General features: G+C 35.2%; 2 protein-coding genes across 10 annotated transcripts; one reads left to right on the forward strand and one right to left on the reverse strand.

Moving 5' to 3' along the window:
- Positions 1 to 5,112: 5,112 nt before the first annotated feature.
- LOC136224148 (pentatricopeptide repeat-containing protein At2g27800, mitochondrial-like) lies at positions 5,113 to 16,311 on the forward strand. 9 transcript variants are annotated; one of them, XM_066012409.1, is made up of 5 exons: positions 5,113 to 5,292; positions 5,648 to 5,750; positions 6,811 to 6,910; positions 11,722 to 13,256; positions 15,826 to 16,311. In XM_066012409.1, the coding sequence occupies exon 4, from the start codon at positions 11,917 to 11,919 to the stop codon at positions 13,249 to 13,251; it is 1,335 nt and encodes a 444-aa protein (XP_065868481.1). In that variant the 5' UTR covers positions 5,113 to 5,292; positions 5,648 to 5,750; positions 6,811 to 6,910; positions 11,722 to 11,916; the 3' UTR covers positions 13,252 to 13,256; positions 15,826 to 16,311. The 9 variants fall into 9 exon arrangements, 7 of the variants coding, with proteins under 7 accessions (XP_065868481.1, XP_065868483.1, XP_065868482.1 ...); XM_066012411.1 differs by having other exon boundaries at positions 6,819 to 6,910; XM_066012410.1 differs by having other exon boundaries at positions 6,863 to 6,910.
- A 905-nt stretch (positions 16,312 to 17,216) lies between these two features.
- On the reverse strand, positions 17,217 to 21,749 carry LOC136224835 (protein disulfide-isomerase 5-1). The gene is made up of 5 exons (XM_066013260.1): positions 21,465 to 21,749; positions 20,783 to 20,841; positions 20,505 to 20,680; positions 18,050 to 18,153; positions 17,217 to 17,874 (listed from the first exon to the last, which is right to left on the reverse strand). The coding sequence occupies exons 1-4, from the start codon at positions 21,582 to 21,584 to the stop codon at positions 18,059 to 18,061; spliced, it is 450 nt and encodes a 149-aa protein (XP_065869332.1). The 5' UTR covers positions 21,585 to 21,749; the 3' UTR covers positions 17,217 to 17,874; positions 18,050 to 18,058.
- Between the last annotated feature and the right edge of the window lie 201 nt (positions 21,750 to 21,950).

Here is a 21,950-nt window from a genome sequence, read left to right on the forward strand (position 1 = left end):
GAAGGCAAAATCCAACAACCATCAGAAGTTAATCCAGGGTATGCCACTTCCTCTGAACTTCAAGGATATTTTGCGAAGTTAACTACAGAACTGACCAAATCAAGCGCACCTGGCAATGCTGAGTTTGCCAGCTCTGCTGAACTTCAAGAATGCTTTACCAAGCTTAATGTTGAGCTGACCAGTACGCGTGACTTAGTATCTTCCTCTTCTCAGTGTACAATTGACCAACTGAGTGAAGCAGTCAGCCTACTCAACATCAACAAAGCACAGATGGATGTTGATCCAGTCTCCAACAGTGAACTCTTGAGCTTTTCCCAAGCAATAATGAAGGCAATGCGCATCAACAATGCCCAACGCATATTTTATGACTCTGCCTTGCTCAAGATGTACCACCAATCTTTTGGTCAGCTCACCAGCTCACTCACCTGGCTTAGCAAATCTCATGAATGCCTGCTCAGCATGATTAGCAGTTCTCTTTGGGTTCCTCGCCATGTCCAAGATGACAATGTTCCTATAATTGATGGCTTGCGAGAAAGTACTAAGAGGCTCCAGCATTACTCAACTCACCTCTCCTCTCATGCTCGCACTGACACATTCATTTATAAACCCGATGATGGCAAAACGAGGGAGAACAGCCAAGAGGGAACTCAGAGACAATGAGGAAGTCAGCTTGCAGGTAATGCCTCAGGAAGTAAAGATAAAGGCAAAGGAATAGCTCAAGCTGACCACCAAGCTCAGAAGAAGAAGAACTAGATATAGTCTAGTAAATGTTTAGAACTTAGCATAGAAACTTTCATATATGTGTTTGCTTTATTTAATCTATGCCAAGTACTATTTTCTCAATATAGTTGATAAAATTGAACAAACAAATTAAGAAGTAAAACATACTCAGTATACATTAACACTAAAATACTTAGGTAATAAACTGAGTAACAACATACTTCTAATATTTTTGAAAGCTGACTTAAATTCAAAAAGTTCAGATCTTGAAAAATCCAATATTAAACTAAGTCAGTATACACAAATGTCTTAAAGATAATTCAATTAAATCTTGGAAGGTTTAGAATTAAGTTAAGACAATATGTGCAACCCTTACGGGGGAGTCATTTCAAAAATATATCAATCATGGGGTAACTTATAACTGAGTTCCATAATTATGTATTTTGCCAACATCAAAATAGGAGAGTTTGTTGAAACACCTTTCCACAAGATTTTGATTTGATAAAATCATCCATGATTAAGAGGCAATTAAATTTAAATGCTTTGATTTAATTGTACTAATATGTTTGTTCAATATTGAGTGCAAAAATATATATATAAAGTAAGCCAGGTCAAAAGTCAGCACAAGCCAAAAACTGAGTGGATCGGGAACTCAGCATGAAAGAATAGAAGCTGAGTGGAGTGGAACTCAGTCTCAGAAGTTTCCTTCAAAGTTGACAGAACAAAGCTAACTAAGTTAGAAGACTCCTTTAGAATTGTATAAACAGAACGGAGCTGACTAAGAAGGAACTCAGCATGGAAGTGGAACATTCGAAGATAACGAATGAAGCTGAGTGACGGTCAGGACAGCATGAAAGATCCGTTCACTAAAGGACAAGGTCTGCAATCTTCTGCACCAATAATTGAAGCCTCGAAAATACAAAGAAGACTAATTCCAAGAATCATGGGTCAATGGATTATTGGTAAAAGACAACTGGCACAAAAAGACAAGTCTGATGCAAGAAGACAAAACCTGACGCCTGAAGAAAACAGAGGAAGGGAATGGCGGAACAGACTGAAGCTGACCAGAAGCTGTCTGCTAAAAGAGCCGTTTTGGACTTAACGGCTAAATCATCTCAAATGATCCAATCTTCAGAATTTCATCTATAAAAGGACAATGGTAGTTCTTGGATCATTTGCCCAAGTATCAAAAGAAAAATACAAGAGAGAAAATTCTGAAAGCACTCAAATACAAAAAGATCTTACACCAACTTTTCTATTCTCTGTGTAAATGCTAGATTGATTGTTTTGTAATCATCTAAGGTGTTCTTTAGCTGAAAAAGAACAAGTGTGTGATCAATAGGAATATTGAGAGTGTTGAGCTGAGTACTTGGTTGTAAGTATTCAGTGGTAGAAAAATCTAAGTGCTGGGTTGTAGTACTTAGTAGGAGCTGAGTAGACGAATAGAGGACGTACTCTTGCATACTCACTGCCTTGTAAAGGGTTTATGCTCTACCTTGAAAGAGCTCAGTATTGGATTGAAATCCCAGGAGGAACTGGGGACTGGACGTAGGCAGAGAGGCCGAACCAGGATAAGTCGTGCTGAGTAACTTCTAAACTCTCTCTCTCAATATATATATATATATATGTGCATGTGTTGCTTGTTGTATTTACTCAGCTTATAAATTGTTGAAACTAAAACTGAGTAAATCTGAGTGCTAAGTTGGAAGCTGACCTTTCAAGTGTCAATTCCCAACTCTCAAGTCAAGCAGTCTTAGTCAGCATAGACTAAAACTGTCTGACTAATCAAACGCCCGTGCTGACCAACACGCTGAGTTATCAAACTCTTAAAATAACATTAAATCAGCATAATTAAAAGCGAAAAAATTACATTAGTTCCTAACCCCCCTTTGGAACTAATTACTAGGGACCAACAAAGGTTACAGCAAACAGAGTGGCCACAGTGGTAGCAAAGGAATGGAAGGATGAAAATCTTCTTGCAATTTATTTGATATTGGAATGATGGTTTAATGTCTTTAAAATGATAAAAGAAATGTGAGTTTTGATATTTGCAGTCATAATCTGTGGTTTTAGTTTACTGGTTATGGAATTTTGTGATCTGGCTCAATGTTTCAGGGGTCCCTGTTTAAGTTTGCCCTATGGAGTAAATTCAAAAAAATAACATTCTACAGTATTGCCATCATAAACAAGTATTATTACTTTTCATGTTAACATAGAACTTGATATCTGCAAAATTATTACATTGTCATCACTTTGGAATTGAACAGCAAAAATTTAATTTGCAATTAGAGAAAGTAAAAGATGCATAACCTAATTTAGTAATTAAAAAATAAAATCAAGGAACAAATAGGAGAAGTAACACAAAAGGATGTAATTAGACCCAAATACCATCATTATTGCAGAAACTATCCTATTGACTAATCAATTTTATGTTGATAGTAATTACATAATTATTGCAGAAACTATCCTCTTTATACTATAAGTACCATTCTCTCACACAAACACAAGAGAGAAAAGAAAAAATGGTATGCATAGTGTGGAGTTTGACGTTGGTGATATCATGTGGGTATGCAACAAGGAATATGTTGATCAATGCCAAACTAATATCCAAACCAATTGCTGTTGTTATATTTCTATCATCACTCATAACCGTTAGCCTATTATGCTTTCTTCTCGACCAAAAATTACAGCGTTAGCAATAAGCTTGTTTCAATAGAAAGGTGTTTTATCTGATATTTCCTTCTATCTTCTGCTTCATTAAAATGATCAGTAGCATATCTTAGATAATTCTGATTACCAGTAGCAAAGTAAAGCCAAGTTCTTTCCCATACAAGTTCCTTTTTACCGCCAGATGAGTTATAAAACCTTGTCGCTTGTCCTCCACAAATATGTTCCTTCTTTGACTATTTGGTTCTTAGTTGCAACTTGAAACAACATTTCTGCAGATTCTATTAGTTTTGTTGAGTAATCAATCTCTTCGTGGAATACTGTGATTTCTGCTGCTAGATCAGAAGCTATTGCATCACAGGTGAAACTGGCCTTGAATAGCTCATGTCTTCAGGTCTTTGTCAGCAACTTATATAAATCAGCAAGATGAATACTACAATATAAATCATGGCCGATATCATTTCATTCCTTAAGAAAAACACTGATCGTTAGAGCCATGTCATGCTTGCTCTCATTGTTGAACTATCCTCCGATCTACCTTTGGCAAACCAGTCTCCAGCCGCGATTGTCGCGCACATAAAGTAACTCTTCAATGTAACAAAAAAAACTGCAATGATAATCTCCAAATCGAACCAAAGGATCAAAATTCTTAAAATTTGAAATGGTACATCACAAATCAGGACATATGCAAAATCAAACCGAAATTCGCACAAATTATTTCTCATTTTCGACTTCATGCTTCCCAAAACCATCGAATTTTTAATTATATCATAATAATCATGTAGGTAAAATCCGTCAATTGGCACGTTAAAGATACAACCATGCTTCTGTTTCATCAATTTTGTCAGAATCTGCCCACATTGCATCAGAATCTAAAGAAGAAAACTAATGATTAAGACACTATGTTAAACAGATATTTCATAACATGAGTATTTAGGTATTTGTTTAAAAAATACTTTGGTTTTAAGACTCTGTCAACCAATGTTGATAAATAAATATCCCCGCACTGAACAATGACAGTAACAAACAAATAAATGCTCACAAGATAACTTTATAAACTTTGATTTGCTGTTTTAAGTTTCAAAGCGTACTAACAATTAAATTGGTGTGGAATCAAATATGTTATGGGAGTAATAAACTCTTAGTTTTTGAAAATCAAATATGTTACGAAGTACCAATTGAAAGATGAATCAAAGATATCTGCTACAAGAAGAAGCAAAATCCATGGAAGAAGAAGCAGAGAGGATTGAGAGTGGAGAACTTCAAAGGGACAACTGTTTGAAATTGTAGTAGATAATTGATCTAGAATGGAATCGGAGGAGAAAGAAGATTATCGGAAGAAAAAGGAATAAGTATTCCTAAATAAAACACGCTCATTGTGAACTTTGGTTAACCATAGTCTTAATTCACAGGATTAACTAAAGTTAACAATGTTTAAGATGTTAATGGTAATTAGAATTAAAATTACACATGTCAAAAAAACAAAAGGGAGACAAATAAGGAGACCACATGCGGGGACAGCAGATTTTTTTCCAGAAAATCAAAGAATGAATAAACCTTTTTTTTCAAATTTACCCCATGTTTTACCGAATTATGTGCCCAAATTTAAGATTTTCAGCAGTTGACAAAAATAGCCCCATTGTGTTCCAATATGACTGAAATATCCTCGGTGTTATTATCGTTCTCCCTCTCCAAGAAAATCCCCTCTTCCTCCGTCGTCGTCTACTTTCCTCGGTCGGTGATCACCGTTTCTCTTCTCCACAGTCGAAGCTCGCTGCTTCTCTTCCCTTCTTGCGGAAGCTCGCCGCTCCTCTTATCTGGTAGTCTGAGCTTGCCTGTTCTTTCTGGCAATCGATGCTCGCCACATATCTTTGGGAACCGTTGCTCGTCTTCCACAATCTTCAGGTAATCTTCAACGAGATAATAATTTCCTCAATATATTATGGTTTTCGTCAGTGGCGGGATGAGGGGGGAGCCCCGGCAGCCAGCCGGAAAGTTAAGAAAAAAATATTTTTTTTACCTTTGAGTTTAAAACCAGTAAACTCTAGCCCCTTCCATTGAAACTGCTATTTCGAGAAGATGAAGAACATAAGGGTCTGTTTTGTAATTTTCATTTCTAATTCCTTTAACTCAAAACGACATCGTTTTATTTAATGAGAAAAATGACGTCGTTTCATTAAGTGAATTGGAATTACAAAATACACCCGTGACCTGTTATTCCCACACAAAGCCAATCCCTAAATTGTTTCCATCCCTGCAGAGAAATCGCACGCGAGTCCGCCACTCTACTGACTGCCGGTCAGCCTCCACCACCGCTGTCGCTCCTTCCGGCACCGCAACCTTCTATTTTCTTCAACTGAAAGGTAAATCAACTCCGACCAGAATTTATTGTTCTGTGAAGAAAATAATTGAATTTGATTGCTGTTGGTTCTTTTGCTGATAAAAGTTTAATTGGTTGAAGGTTTAATTTATTCTAGTAGCTTAATTGATTGAAGGTTTAATTGATTAAGTTTTGGCTGGCAGCAAGTTTGTGAAATTGTAATTGAAGGCAAGGTTTAATTGTTGTTTTTGCTGTTGTGTTGGTGTTTAATTGAATTGTTCAATTGAAGGCAGGTGCTCTTGTTTGATTGCATTGTTTTTGCTGTGTTAATTGAATTGAATTGTTTTCTTATGTTCTTTGTTGTTCTTTGTTTAATTTAATCGAATGGTTCTCTTTGTTTAATTTAATTGAATGGTTTTTGTTTAATTGAATGGTTTTTATCGAGTTCAATTCAGAAAAGATATTTCAGATTCGGGGCTTCGAACTCCAATTGAAAAATGATGTTTTTGTAGGTATAGGTGATGAAACTAATCTATAACGTTATCAAAAAAAATGTACGATCGCATGACTCAATTTTGTACAATTTTGAATATTTTGAATTTTTTTACTTTATAAAATTTTTTGCTGTTCAATATTTGAGCCCCGGATCATCTAAGACTCTGGTTCCGCCACTGGTTTTCGTGTCATCAATCTAATTGAATTGCATGCCGTGTTAGCTAATTTCTATATTATTTTGAACTCTGGATTTTGTTGAACCAGTAGCTATGCTTTTCTGTTTGTTGGTATCTGGATTTTTTTTAATGATTCCTTGAAAAAATCTATTCCATGCTTGATCTTTAGTGGCTATGGCGATACCTGATAATTCTAGGACTACGGGTGATAAATACTCAATGCAGAAAACTGAAGTTGCTTAATTAAAGCTTCATTTGAATGCTCATTCATAATATCAATAATATTTGTCAACCAAAAACAATTGAACTTTCTGGGGAAGGAAAAGATATCATTTACAAACAAACATATAGTATTTCCTATAGTTGAAAGGAACACTTGTACATGGTTTGCGTGACCTTGGTGCTTTTGAGTAAGCTTGCTTTGAAATATAGAACTACAGGTTGGCCATGTGGTATTTGGTAATAAATGGACAATGGGAAACAGGTAACAGAACAACACTGCATATGTTCATCAGATTTCGCCATCCCAAAGGTATTCCACCGCCTTGTATGAACTTGTAATGTTTTTGACATGAACTTATGCTCTCATGATCTTTCTTGCCGCTAGTTTGTCAATTTTAGGTAGATCTCCATCATCCAATTTTGAGATCCAACCCTTGCATGTTTTCCTGCTAGTCCTTTTGGTAATCCCAGCAGTTTAAAGCAGCCTATCGAAGTTCATTAAAAGTCAAGAATTTTCGTTATTGACTATTGTTTGGCTTGATCTTAATTTGATTCAGTAGAAAAGTGATTATGATTACCCGATCAGGGGTTAGTTGATGTATAAGGGCAATGGCTTGCATGATTGGTTCATCAACTACGTCAGTTAAGCCTCAAGAATTTCCAAGGCCACAAAATAAGCACTCACATGAATCTTGTAATTTGCACATACTCCTCACAGCCTGGCTTGCCTCCATATGCTCAGCCGTTACGAGGACGTTAGTTTTTAATGTCTGAGGCCTAATTTGCTTATTGTGTCAATTGTCTGCTTTTGCTCAGTCTTCTATTGCTGTATTTAGCAGTAATATATGTCACTTGATGGTTCATTAGCCTTGCGATATATTGCTTTATTTATCTCAATAATAATCACATATATTAGCGGCCATGGTTAGTGGCGAATAGATTTGTGTTTGCTTAGTCAGTACACTGGTTATGTTGCTTTGATACAGCACTAATCTATTGGGATCTGTTTTGATAGCTCTGATCCACTCCTCTGCTCTGTTGACGATGTGCCTATATATATTAATTTTTGAGTACATCATCTGCCCTGACCCGATTTTATCCTACCTTTCTTGGTTTTATGTTGCATTAAAGAATATTAGCTCTCTATTAGTTACAAAGCGGTTACATCACCAACTTTCTTGAAAGTTTAGAAACTGTAGTTGAATAGGTTGGATATTTGATTTTTCTTCTCCGTATTTAGCAATATATTGAAAGGCCGATGAAGGAATCCAATATTAGTAAGCATAATATTTGAACGGAGTTGCTAAAATAGAGAATAAGGATGACGCTCGAAACTTATTACCTGCGGGACCTAGTGCATTTAGAATGTTTGTTAGCATTTTAAAGGAGAAATTCTACTAAGTACCCCGTTTCAGTTGTGTTTGGGAACAAGTTGCTAGATTTTTATACATTTAAGTTTATGGAATAAAAAATCATATTATGAAATTTTTCTTTCATTGAAGTAGGGGAGACAAATAAGTTGTTATTTCCATCATCAAGTAATTGGAGTGATCATTTCCTCAGAAGATGAGTTTTTAGAGCAACCAGACAGTTCTGCGGTCCCTTTCTATATTAAACAATGATAGTAATTTTATCCTTATTTTCAAGTTGACTTATAATTTGAGTTTGTAGTTTATATTTGATACTACTAAAAGGATATTAAGGTAGGCTTCCTAAAAAAAATGAGGTTAGAGGAGGGCTGGAAATCGGCACCTTGACTATGGTGACTAAGTTAGCAGAGGAGTTAAATGGAGAAGTGATTGAGAATAAATGAAATAAGGAGTAAATGAGGAAATGGATGTCTTATTTTGAACTATGAATGTCTTTATATATGGATTAATGTCATCATTATCTGGTGGGTCCCAGACCATAGGGATGTGGGTTTTGATGGCTGCGCCTGACATTTGAGGGCGCGTGGCAGGAGAGTGCCAGTGTGATTTGGGGGATTTTATAGGAAGGTCCAGGTCTTCCAACTCACAAAAATACCTTCCATACAAAAACTGACATATATATGCCATTCAATCCAAATCATCAATTAAAAAGAATTTGTATTTAATTACACAGCTCCCTCCTTTATTTCTTTTGATGCAGCCCCTCCATCCACTGGTCATCTCCTTCCTCTCCTACCTTTGCCGCGGAACTCCGACGCCGATCTCACAACGTGATCTTCATGTCTTAATAGTGGAATATACTCTGTCGATCTCATGCCGATTTCCTTATTTCTTTTGACGATAATGGTTTTTTTAATCCTCATTCCTCTAATGTCCTAAGTACACCTCATCTTGATAAAATGTTGAAAATGCAGACTCATAGACGAGTGGGTTGGTTTTGATTACATTTCTTTTATATTGATATGTTTGAAATTCAGGCAATAGAAAAATACAAGTTAATATGAATATTCTGACTTCTTATTTGAAGTGATAACATGGTGTAACGAATCGATGAAAATCGAGATCAGCGGATTGGCATCAGAGATCGGCGGCGGAGATTAGCTGGAGAAGGATGGCAGGAGATGACCGGTGGAGGGGCTACAAGACTAAGTCGAAAGAAATAAGGAAGGAGGGAGCTGTTATTCTTGAATTAAATATAGAAGTTTTTTTAATTGATGATTTGGATTAAATGGGATACATATGTCAGCTTTTATGTGGGAGGTATTTTTTTGAGTTGGAAGACCGGGACCTTCCTATATAATCCCGTGATTTGGGCACTGACTAGCAACTCTTTGGGAGGGAAGACATGCCATTGACCCATGTGTACATAGGGGATGGGTTGCCTGTTATCTATATTTATTCATAGTAATTTAATACACTATTAGTATCTCAATTGAATTAAATTGTATAGAATTGCATTGCTATGTGCATGTAGCAAGATTACATATCTAGATTGTAGGTTGTATTGTATTTTTTTTTTTAATGTATAAATATGGTGTTGTTATTAATATATTATAATTTATTAATAGTTTTTTTTTTTTGGGTTAGCAAGATTTTTATTTTATTAATATAGTTGATAATGTGGTTTCCTTTGTGACCCCGGATGGAGAAGTAGATGGAGATGTTGCTCATAGGATTAAATCTGGTTGGTCGAAGTGGAAGAGTGCTACGGGTTTCCTTTGTGACCCCGGCATGCCTAATAGATTGAAGGTAAAATTTTACCGCACGGCAATCAGACCAGCATTGTTATATGGTACGGAGTGTTGGGCAGTGAAACACTGGCACATCCATAAGATGTCGGTGGCGGAGATGCGTATGTTGAGATGGATGTGTGGTCATACGAGAAAGGATCGGGTGAGTAATAAAATAATTAGGACAAAAGTAGGGGTTACATCTATTGAGAATAAAATGAGAGAAAACCGACTAAGGTGGTTTGGCCATGTGAGACGTAGAGCGCTTGATGCGCCGGTTAGGAGGACCGAAGAGTGGCAAAGGGATGTAGTGGTGAGGGGTAGGGGAAGACCTAAGCAAACTTGGAGGAGGGTGATCGAGAGTGATATGAGTTTACTGGGAATTGAGGAAAATATGGTAGTGGATAGGACGGAGTGGAGGGAGCGAATTTGTGTCGTTGACACGATTTGATTTCACGGTTTTATATGATGGTTCATGTTAGCCGACCCCGAATCATTTCGGGACTAAGGCTTTGTTGTTGTTGTTGTAGTAGTTGATAATGTGGTTTGAAAATGAGAAAACATAATTACTTGCTTCTCCAGATTGCATTTTATAAGAACTTATGGTAAAAAACAGTATATATATTTTATTAAAAATAAAAATAATCATAAATTACTGCACACACACACATACACAAATTTATAATATTCTTTTATTTTTTTTTATGATCTAATCATCTACAATTTAAATGAAACAAATTGTCAAGGGAACAATATTATATTTCTATTTTATATAAAGAAAATTGTATTTTTCATATTTGTATTAGTCTATGAAGCATGGACGGGGTCGCCGTGGCCGAGTCGGACTCGTCGGACGCAGGGACACGGCGGGGACATGGCCGAACACGGCGGGGAGACGACCGGAAAGTTGGACACGGCGGGACACGGGGGACTCGGATGGGGACTCGGCTGGGGTAAAACATTAGGGTTTTTTTTTTAAAAATTATAAAATTTAAGGATCAATTAAACATTTTACCAACAAAACCTAAATTAGACTCACTTGTATCGCAAATTAAATTAGGTATTCTTTCTCTCCTTCCTTCCTTTGCGCAAATCGCGATTCTCCTGCAACCTGCAAATCACAACATCACGATTCCATCTCCTTCGACATCACGATTCCATCTTCCTGCGCAAATCAACATCATCTCCTTCCTGCGCAAATCAACATCCTTCAACAATTCCTTCTCTCCTGGGTTCTTACATGCGCGATTCTTCTCAGTGTTCTTCTCTGATTTTCCTTTTTCTTTAAACCTAAAACAGAAACCATTCCCTTCCCTTCCCTTTGGGGTTCCAATTTCATAGTTCTTTTGGATATTCGAATTTCATAGTTATGGTTTGAAGATTAAGTACTTTGGTTTGATTTGATTTGTAGTAGTTATTGTTTTTGTGATGAATTAATGACTTATCTTATTATGGATTTTTTTTATGGATTAGAGAATGATTTATTTGTGAGTTAGCAAGTTTTTTATATATTTTTATATCTAATATATATATAATTAATTATATAAAATTTGCCGTGTCCCCGTTGCACCCATGTCTCATATTTTCTAAAAATGCCGTTTGCCGTGTCCGCACCCGAGTCGGTGCTTCAGAGGTATTAGTTCATATTAACAATAAAAAAAGAATAAAAATTAAGTTTAATGAGATACAACTTGTATAGTAAGGAATATTTTTGCAAAACGGTATATATAAAATGAATTGACAAGTTACCACGCAAAATTTTACCATGAACTAAAGGAGTTCAGAATTGAACTGGACCTTGTAGTCAAGTTAACTCGATTGTCTGAACAATTTTCTGAATTTGTTTAACGAGACTGCAATAAATGTGAGGAGAAAGTGATACTGTCTGCTTGTTGGGGGATTTTTGACTGTGATTGAATTTTGTTTTGAATTTTGAGGTTGATTAGAATTCTTCTTAGCAGGTCAAAATTGGCGAGAAGATGTGAAAACTGGACATTCACGTCAGAAAGTGAAGGGAAATCAGGCACTTTCAAGTCAGCTCTTCAAGTCATCCCCTTTTCGAATAGCTTCCAAGCTTTTGCATACTCAGTTCACTAGGCTCTATCTCCTCCATCCCAATTTTTTCAAAATTCTCCATCTGGGTTTGTTGGTTTCAAATGATTTATTTACGTAGAGATTCCATAGCACAAATTTACTCTAAAGTTTCTTTTATCAGTGTCCCACGTCTGAGTTATCACTGTGCAAGTTTCTGCAATTTTGCATTTCCCTCATTTATCTCATTGAGTCAATTCTCTGCGAGTTCTTGTCCTCTGACTGCCAATATCAACTCATTCAAGGTTTTTGGTCAGACTGAAAGCTGTCTTGGTTACAGTTTTCCCTCAAATCAAATTATTACTGGCTCTTTTGGCGGTTTTCTTTGTTCTTATTACTCAACTAAAGTGCCATCAAGGTCATTTAGAAGGAGACAAAGTAAAAGGTTAAAAGCCGGCAGGAAGCCTGTCCTTAATGAAGCTAAATTTCAACAAGCGATTTCCCAACTCCCACCACGATTCAGTAACGAACAACTCTGCAATGTCTTAACAGTTGAAGAAGATCCTTTGGTATGTTTTGAGATATTTAATTGGGCATCACAAACCCCTAGATTTAGGCATGACACATTTACTTACCATATTACTATAAAGAAGCTTGGTGTAGCTAAAATGTACCAAGAAATGGATGATGTTGTTAATCAAGTGCTTGCTGTTCCCTATATTGGTAATGAGGCTTTGTACAATACGATTATCTATTTCTTCACTGAAGCTAGGAAGTTGACTAGAGCAGTAAATATATTTAAGCATATGAAAAATTCTCCAAACTTGGAATGTAGACCGTCCATTCGAACCTATAACAGTCTTTTTACGGCAATGTTGAGTAGGGGAAGGAATTCTTATATAAATCATATTTATATGGACACTATTAGATGTTTGTTTAAGCAGATGGTGGATGATGGAGTTGAACCTGATATTTTTTCATTGAATTCCATGATAAAAGGGTATGTTCTTTCTCTTCATGTGAATGATGCTTTGAGAATATTCCACCAAATGGGTACAGTCTATAACTGCGTGCCCAATGCATTCTCCTATGATTATTTGATCCATGGGTTGTGTTCTCAAGGTCGAACTAATAATGCTAGGGAGTTGTGTGAGGAGATGGAGAAGAAAGGCTTCATCCCAAGTAGCAAGTCCTACAACTCACTTGTGAATGCTTTGGCTCTTAATGGAGAAGTTAATGTAGCTGTAGATTATTTGTGGGAAATGATAAGAAGACATAAGTCACCCGATTTCATCACATACAGGACGGTCCTGGATGAGATTTGCAGGCAGCAAACGGTTAGAGAGGCAATGCAATTGTTGAAGGAATGGCAAGAGAAAGATCTTCTGGATGGCCATATCTACAATAAGCTTCTTAATGTGCTTGAAGATGACTTTGGATATTCAAATAACAGAAATTAGTTCAGGTATTGAGTATTGACCTTCTTTTCCATGCCATATGTGATATAGTTCTGTTGCATTTCTGTATACAAGAAACCTTTTAATTTGCTTAAAGATGATTTTGAATATTCAAGTAACAGAAACTAGTTCAGGTATTAAGCATTGACGTTCTATTGCATGTCATACAAGGAGTTCTGTTACATTTAAACCATATTTATCTGTATGCCCTTTGATATTGTATTCGTTGTACTATACTGACATTGTGTGCACATTGTGTGCCGAGTCTCAACTTGACAGGTTGTTTGGTTGGAGCTAATACATGAATTTCTTATCCTTCACATGTTTGTTGCAAAATGCAATACATCACTTTGACTATATGCATTTTCAGTGAGATAAACTATTATAAGTGATTGTGTTGATTCCTTATTAATAACGGCTCAATGTTACATTTACTATAGCTTGAGGGTCAAATAAAACATCATGGAACATTACAAGCCCTTTGATATTATATTCGTTGTACTATACTGACATTGTGTGCCGAGTCCCAACTTGACAGGTTGTTTGGTTGGAGCTAATACATGAATTTCTTATCCTTCCCATGTTTGTTGCAAAATGCAATACATCACTTTGACTATATGCATTTTCAGTGAGATAAACTATTATAAGTGATTGTGTTGATTCCTTATTAATAACGGCTCAATGTTACATTTACTATAGCTTGAGGGTCAAATAAAACATCATGGAACATTACAAGCCCTTTGATATTATATTCGTTGTACTATACTGACATTGTGTGCCGAGTCCCAACTTGACAGGTTGTTTGGTTGGAGCTAATACATGAATTTCTTATCCTTCCCATGTTTGTTGCAAAATGTAATACATCACTTTGACTATATGCATTTTATATATTGCAATGTTCCATGATGTTTTATTCGACCCTCGAGCTATAGTAAATGTAACATTGAGCCCTTATTAATAAGGAATCAACACAATCACTTATAATAGTTTGAGGACCAAATACAATACTTAGAACACGGGGGCTTGATAAATCAGTTGTAAATCTAGGGTCTGTATAAAAAAAATTCTAGTGCGGGGACTGGATCTGGCTCTTTTTACCAACAATAGTTGTTAAAGGCGCGCCTCGCTCAAGGCTCAATGTCTTGAGCCTTAAGTGCAGAAAGTGAGCCGCTGTACCAAAGGTTCTCACCTTGTGCGCGTCGCTTGCGCCTCAGAGCCTGGATCAATGCGCGCCTTAGGGTTTTCACTAGAGTTTATTTATTTTTTATTTTTTACTGTTTTCTGTAAAATAAATGTTTGATTAACCTCAACCACTAATCTAATTTAAATAAGATCAATCTTAACCCTTGATCTAAATAAGAATATCAAGAGTCATAACTAAATATAGAAAGAATAGAGAAGGATTAAGAGCATTCATTTAAAGAAAGAAGAGCAGTCCCGTAAAGAACTAAATATATGATGATGATTATTAGTTTTTATTTTGTGTTTTTTTTTTTTTGATTGACAATGAATGGTGATTAGTTTAGTAGCATTAGTTATAGTTAGGTACTCAGGTTAAAATGTTAAGTATATGTTAATGTCTCTATGAAGTATGAACTTAACTTGGTGTTTATGACATTTATGATTTAATATTATGTTTTTATGTAGTTTTGTTTTGTTTGTATGGTCACAAGTGTCTTTTTGGATTATGCTTAACTAGTAAAAGAGTATTTATTTATTTTATTTTATGCTCTCGTGTTCCTAAGGCATGCGCCTAGACTGGCGCCTTGAGCCTAGGCTCCAGGACCCCTTAGCGCGCCTTTCGCCTTCAACAACTATGTTTACCAATTGATATACACTGAAGCATATATCCTCGGTATCCTTACTACTAACTTTTTTCACATTCATAAACATGAGAGTTATGTTGTTTGGTATACTTAGGTTTGCATGAGAGACATACATCCCCTTTTAATCTCCTGATGGGATTTTTTATGTTGTATGATTCTCTGATGAGTTATTAAATCTATTTTGACAACATTCTGAAAAAGTGAACGGAGTAGCATTTCATCTCTAAATTGCTGTACTCTCAATATATTTCTTATGGTTTTTTGAATTTTCTTTGTTGTTTTGATAGTTGTACAATTGAAACTTGAGAGAAATACTAAATTGAAGCTATGATTTCTGATATATTTCATATTACTTTATGCAAGTTTTCATGGTGATAATCCCGTGTTTTAGTGCCAATCTTTGGTCTTCTAGTAGTGTAGCACTTTCACTTGGTTACTGATGTCAAAAGCTAGCCCGAGAATTGCTATTTATATGTTTTAAATTTCTGTGAGAGCTTAATCCATTTTTTTTTGTTCATGTAAAAATCGTCTACACTTATGATCTATTATTGCAGTATAATAGCTTCTCACGTTGTCTTGCAAAAAGAATAAAAGCCAATATTTCAAATCTCATTCTTGTGTCCTGTTGTTTCTCCTGCCTTTATGATATTTGTATATTTGGATTCATATCTTGTCTGATAGTCTTTTGTTGAATTTGTTTTGTGCAAATTCTGTTTATTTCCACATATCCTTGATATAGTTTGCTCAGTAGGTGCCACCTTCTATTTGAACCCGTGCGTGGCTCACTCCTGCACTGCCGTAACATTTTGCCCATGAAATTGAAGAACCTCAATTCTTGAAAACGACAATGTTCATTCATTGACTGTTATTGGTCTATCATCAATCATACTTACAAAATTGATGAGAAGGGGGATCCACCAGTGGCAAGGTCAGCATCTGCAGCAAAGAGGGGCGGGGAGTTTCCGGATTGCTGTCAATATTGTTTAGGGGGGCATCTCCTTCAACCAGTATCATGATCCAGATTATTATGTATGTTAAATCCAGCTAGGAGAAAGCTCTGATTTAGTAGATTTGGATCCTATAACAATCACTTAATTTGTATATTACATGTTTTATTTATTGTTCGCTGTAGTTGAAAATTTTGTTCAGTTCAAAATTCTTTTGTTCCTAACAGGCAACTCTCAATTCTTGCTGTTGCTAATCTCAAAATATACAATTGTGGAAAGAAACTCTTTTCTGAGCAGTTTTTGAAAGTCTTTTCCTTTTTGTATGTAACTTTACTAATATGGTTACGTTGGTTAGAGTTAATTTTTCAAAGTTCAGGGTTTTGTTATCTTGATTAAAAAATTAAAAGTGTCATACTTGAAAAGAGTACATATTTAATTGGCCTAACCTCTTCCCAGTTTCTTGTAACTTTTTTTTCATTTAGCCACTATAACTTTAGGCCTTTCCATTTAGTCACTTAAACTCAAGGTCTAACCCCTTCCCAGCCCTTTAAACTTGTAACTTTTTTTCATTTAGCCATTTTAATTTTAGGTCCTCCCATTCAGCCACTTAAACTCAAATATTGTAACTCTTTTGGTCTCTTTTTCCAAATCAAAATTTAAATAATTAGCAATTCGTCAAATGCAGTTATTAATTTATCATAACCAATTAAGTTATTAAACAACTAACTCCATAATTTGGACATCCATAAAACAATTTTCCCGGATTTGAGGGTTTTTGTGATACTTTAAGTGGTGAAATTTTACCGTTATAGTGACTAAATGAAAAAAAGTTACAAGTTTAAGGGGTTGGGAAGGCAACAAGTGACACGTAAGTGCCATGTAGGCTTATAAGGGCTAAAGGTGTCTCATTTGTTGAGTTTAAGTGGCTAAATAGGAACACTCTAAGTTTAGGTGACTAAATGAAAAAAAGTTACAAGTTTAAGGGGCTGGGAAGGGATTAGACCTATTTAATTTTCTATTTCTATAAGTTCAAACGCTAATTTCTTAACAATTATAACATTTTTTCAATTTTTTTATTTCTAGGTATATTTTTTTATAATTGTTATAAATCAAAATTTAATTCAGAAATAAGTTATTTGAATTTGAATAAAAATACGATAAAAATGAGTTTAAAAGTGTTATTAAAGATAAAGAGTATGGAAAGTAATTAATAATAAAATAAGATTTATGAAATCTGAACTCACGAACTCTTACATTAAAATACACTTTTGAAATATTGAAATAATACTACTGTAAATATAAATAAATATTAGGAAGGCTACATGGGTGGAACCACTATTACTGGGCTGAGAGCCAAAGCCCTGGGCTGGCTCTGCTGCTGTTTTAAACTCAAGGTATCTATCTCAATATTCCTTAGTTTCAGTAAGGACACTGAAGCATGAGCTGTGGAGATCAATAAAAGATGAAAAATCTTCTCTCCTGCCACTGAACTACAAATATTTCAACGTAGAATTTTGTATTTTTTTTTTTTTTTTTTGGCAAATTTCATATATAATCCAAACCTTCCCAGTCAAATTGTGGAGATTGAATCTGTTAACTATATAGTCCAAACTTTCCCAGTCAAATTCCTTATGTAGGACAATACAAGATTGTCCGTCCTTGCATACATGCGTACAAAATTAGTGCTCTTTCCGTGCAGGTGTAAAGATCTAGCACAGGATGGAGAAGAAAAAACACAAAAAAATATGCTGCAAGTACCCAAAAAAATTGTAGCAGTAATGTTTCTGGGTAAACATGAGACTTCTTTGAGAGTCTTTCCACCATTTTTCTGCTTCTATCTAGAAGTTCCTTTTCTGCACCATGTGAGAAAACAATTAGAGAAATGCAGGGAAAGCGGTTGTAGCTACAAAAAGGAATTATTTTTATACTATTTTTTAAATTAAGAAAGTAATACTAATAACCTCTAAAAGAAGAGAACTCAAGCCTCTTCCCATTAGTGTGTTCCATTACAATGTCTGTTGTGATTACCTTGCTGATTCACAACTCTTGATCACTGTCAACCTGAGCTTTTGCTGCTGCCTTTTCTGCTTCCTCCAAAACAAATGACTTGAGAGATTCCACATCTCTTTGCCCTACTCATTTGCGTATCATGCAAAACAAACTTAGATTTTCAGTTATAAGCTGGTTGTAAATCATTCTATCACTGCATACATAATCCAAATGCAAGGAAATAGTGTTCTCACAATCTGATCACGGAAAAGAAAATTGAAATTATGTACCTCATAAGTTGGATTTGTTAATTATCTCAATGAACAAAAGAATAAACAATGGAAAGTAGAAATTTCCCTTGAAATGGATGGTACAAGTTTTGGAGAGATGTGCCACCTTAGCACTAAAGTCTCTTTTGATGTTATATACCCCACAATTTTTACTCAAGTTGGCTATGCCCATGTGTCAGAGATGATAATAAAAGTTATTTTTGGACCTTAACTATTAGTTAAAGCTTTTGGTTCAACTGGTTCCTTAACATGATATTAGAGTCTCTTAGACCAAGTGGTAGAGAGTTCAGATACTGACAACTCCATTTGTTAATTAAATTTCAACACATGGCAAGATGGGCATGTGTTGTACACGTTTCAAGTCCAAAGGGCATTTGCGTGAGGGAGTGTGTCAAAGATAATAAGTAAAAGCTATTCTTGAGCCTCAACTATAAGCTTAAGATTTTGGTTCAATTGGTTCCTTAACACTATGTTGGCAGTAGAGTATCACAAGCATTTTATGTATAGGAAAAAGCCCAAGTAATTTTGTGGATACTTTGCCAATAGTACTATCAAAGTTATGTTCAAAATCACATGCCTTGATAGTACCTTTATCCATTCCATAGCCATGATAATTCCCAAGTCCACTTCATGCTAATGTCTGGAGATGGACCAGAACAATAATTGCTGATTCGTCATCTACTCAAAGATTCTTCCTCGAAAAATAATGATCTGCCTAAGCCTTGCTATACATCTTAGAACAAACAAAGTACAAGAACAAACGTAAACACCAGCCGAGTGTCCTAGCCATGACATCCAATCCAAGTAATTTCCACTGAGGCAGGCCATTGTTTTATTCTATTAAATCGCCACAAGTAGATCTTGACACTCTAATTGTATCAACAAACTTTGGAACTCTTGTACGGGCATATTGGAAATTTGGAGAAGTCTGTCTATTCAAGATACATGTACAAGGCTTTCTCTTGAAATCCAAAATAACATGCCTCCCATTTTGCTACATTTCTTAGAACAAGCAATGATATAGCAAAAGTAAATATCAGTTGTCAGTCTCCCAAATCATGAAATTGAAGGTTATTTCGACTAAGTCAGGCTATTAATTCTATTCTATTCAATTGCTAAAATTTGACATTGATGCTCTATATTATCTAGCAATTTTGAAACTAAACTATTTTGCTGCTCTATCAACTTCTAGTTGGGGAAATTAACAAAATCTGCCTATCCAACTGATACCAATCTTCCTTGACACGCACATGCCTTTCCAATCAACCGCTTGAAGGGCTTGTTGGATTTCTTTTTAACCTTCAGCTCCAATTCAATCTACAACCTTTCGTCCCTTCACTAGTGTAGTACAACGCCTCTATTAATTATGAAGAGAACATTACAATTTTCCAGAATAACCAAGTGGTTAAGCACAATCACTGAAACAGTTGCCTTACATGTATGTATCTGAAACATTTCACTCAATTTTCCAGAGGTACCACTCAAGAAGGAAAATTTTACCTTCAGTTTCAATACTTGATTGCTATATTTGGCGAATAGTATCAATCCAATGACCAAACCAGAAACCAAAACTAAGTTAAACTAAAGGCATCAAATTCTACACCTAATTCAGATTATTATTGCAAAAACTGTCAATAAATAAAGGTACTGACAAGAAGCTGAATATATCATGAAGGTTTATCATTCTTTAGAATTGAAGGCAGCATTTATCACTAGATCACATGGTAATGCATAACATGTATGCATCTGGAACATGTTGCTCTCAGTGCCTTCAGAGGTACTAGTACACAAGGAAAATTTTACTTTTGATTTCAAGACTTGATTGCTGTATTTTGGTGAATTGTTGTTTCTACTAATCAAATGTCCAAACCAGAATCCAAAATTTAACTTCGACGTAGAAGGCTTCAACTTCTACGCTTAATGAGATTGATTGTTGCAAAAACTGGCAATAGAATATAATATCAACAAATGAATAAATAATCTAGAACTCAAGGTCTCTGCCCTCACTAGAATCGCATATTAATCATGAAAAATTGGTAATAGAATAAGATATCAAAAAATGACAATAGAATAAAATTGGCAATACTAATCATGAAAAAGGTTTATCATTCTGTTAAAAACTCAAGGTCTCCTTCCTCACTAGAATCGCATAGTAATCTACAACATGGAATAAGTGTTGTGAGCAACTGAAGTTTAGATTTTACCTTGATATTTGGCAACTTCTTCTCCATCATAGAAGAGCTTAAATGTAGGATATGAGTGAATATCAACTTTTGAGCACACAGGTTTGCTTGTACCACAATCAACTTCTCCAACCTCAATTTCATCTTCCCCTTCCATTGCTTTTCCTAGATCTTCCCACAGTGTGCCCAAATTCTTACTGGAACATTACATATTAATGGAAAAAACATAAGAACTTGCAATATCTTTTCTAAAACTAAGTGTAAGCAGATCCTTGACACGTTAGATCCAGATTACTTACCAATGCTTACACCAAGGAACACAAAATTTCACAAACCATGCAGTGTCTTTTTCCTTGACCTGAAAAATATGACAAAAGAAATTCAACTTGCACATCTTTTTATTTTTGATAAAACCTACATGCATTAATAAGCTACTAGGACTTATAGATCACAGATGAAGAAGCTAAGCAACCTTATACTGCTGAGATCGAACCAGAGACCTCCAACTTGGATTGAGTGTCAAATTATATACATACACACACATATATATAAGCAAAAACAGTAGAGAAAGAATTCTCCAAAAATCTTAATTGTAAAGGGGAATTAGGAGACAAAGAAAAGCAGACAATCATGTTCAAACTCAGTTCAGTATACTATCATCCAAGCACAATACTTAAAATTGACGAAATAAACTCACAGAAGTGCAGTTTGATATTTTCATTTCAGTTTGCCAATTGACAATCAAATCAAATCAAATGAAATCAAAGAAACTTCTTTAGAATGACATGAATTCCAACCCAATTCTAGACTAAAATGCATACAACTAACTCAAAGTTCGCGAGGTCTAACCGCACAGCTGAAATGGAAGTGGACGAAACTGATAAGAAAAATTACATAATACTGCATCTAAGTTTAGTGAATGAGAAATTTATAAGATTAAAAAGATATTAACAGAAAATGGAGGTCTAATCACTATATTACCTTGTCAGAGAAGGTGTCAGGGGTTAGGGTTATGACTTCGGCCGATGCATATGCTACAATCGAGCTGAAAAGAAGAAGGAGAAGTGGAAGCAACGCAGGAGAGAGATTAAACTTGTTCATTGTTGTATTGGCGATGATTCTTTTCTTTTCGATAGAAATTCTATGGGATGAAAACGGCAAAGCTTTTGATCCTCTGTCAGTACGAGATCCAAAACCGGTTTACAGAAGGAGTTTAGAGAGGGAAATCGGGTGATTATGGTCGGCTAAGTCTATCGATTAATTATAAATCAATTGAACTGTTATTTTGGGTTGATTAACTTACAATTGTATAGAAAAAAATTGTTTGCATTCTAAAATTCTTTCTTTAAATTAAGATTAAAGTCTAATCAGATTTTATATATATATATATATATATTTTTTTTTTTTTTTTTTTTTAGAAACAGGAAAGAAAACAAACCAACACCGAGACAAAAGCTAACCTGGGAT

Source organism: Euphorbia lathyris, chromosome 3, assembly GCF_963576675.1.
Source record: "Euphorbia lathyris chromosome 3, ddEupLath1.1, whole genome shotgun sequence".
Taxonomy (NCBI): Eukaryota; Viridiplantae; Streptophyta; class Magnoliopsida; order Malpighiales; family Euphorbiaceae; genus Euphorbia; species Euphorbia lathyris.

What these genes read in the sequence shown, in the direction of transcription:
- LOC136224148 (XM_066012409.1), top strand. Translation starts at nt 11,917, where the DNA reads ATGATTTATTTACGTAGAGATTCCATAGCACAAATTTACTCTAAAGTT.
- LOC136224835 (XM_066013260.1), bottom strand. Translation starts at nt 21,584, where the DNA reads ATGAACAAGTTTAATCTCTCTCCTGCGTTGCTTCCACTTCTCCTTCTT. An exon ending in CTGACACCTTCTCTGACAAG is followed by an intron (nt 20,842 to 21,464) that starts GTAATATAGTGA and finishes CATATTTTTCAG; the next exon opens with GTCAAGGAAAAAGACACTGC. An exon ending in AGAAGTTGCCAAATATCAAG is followed by an intron (nt 18,154 to 20,504) that starts GTAAAATCTAAA and finishes GCAAATGAGTAG; the next exon opens with GGCAAAGAGATGTGGAATCT.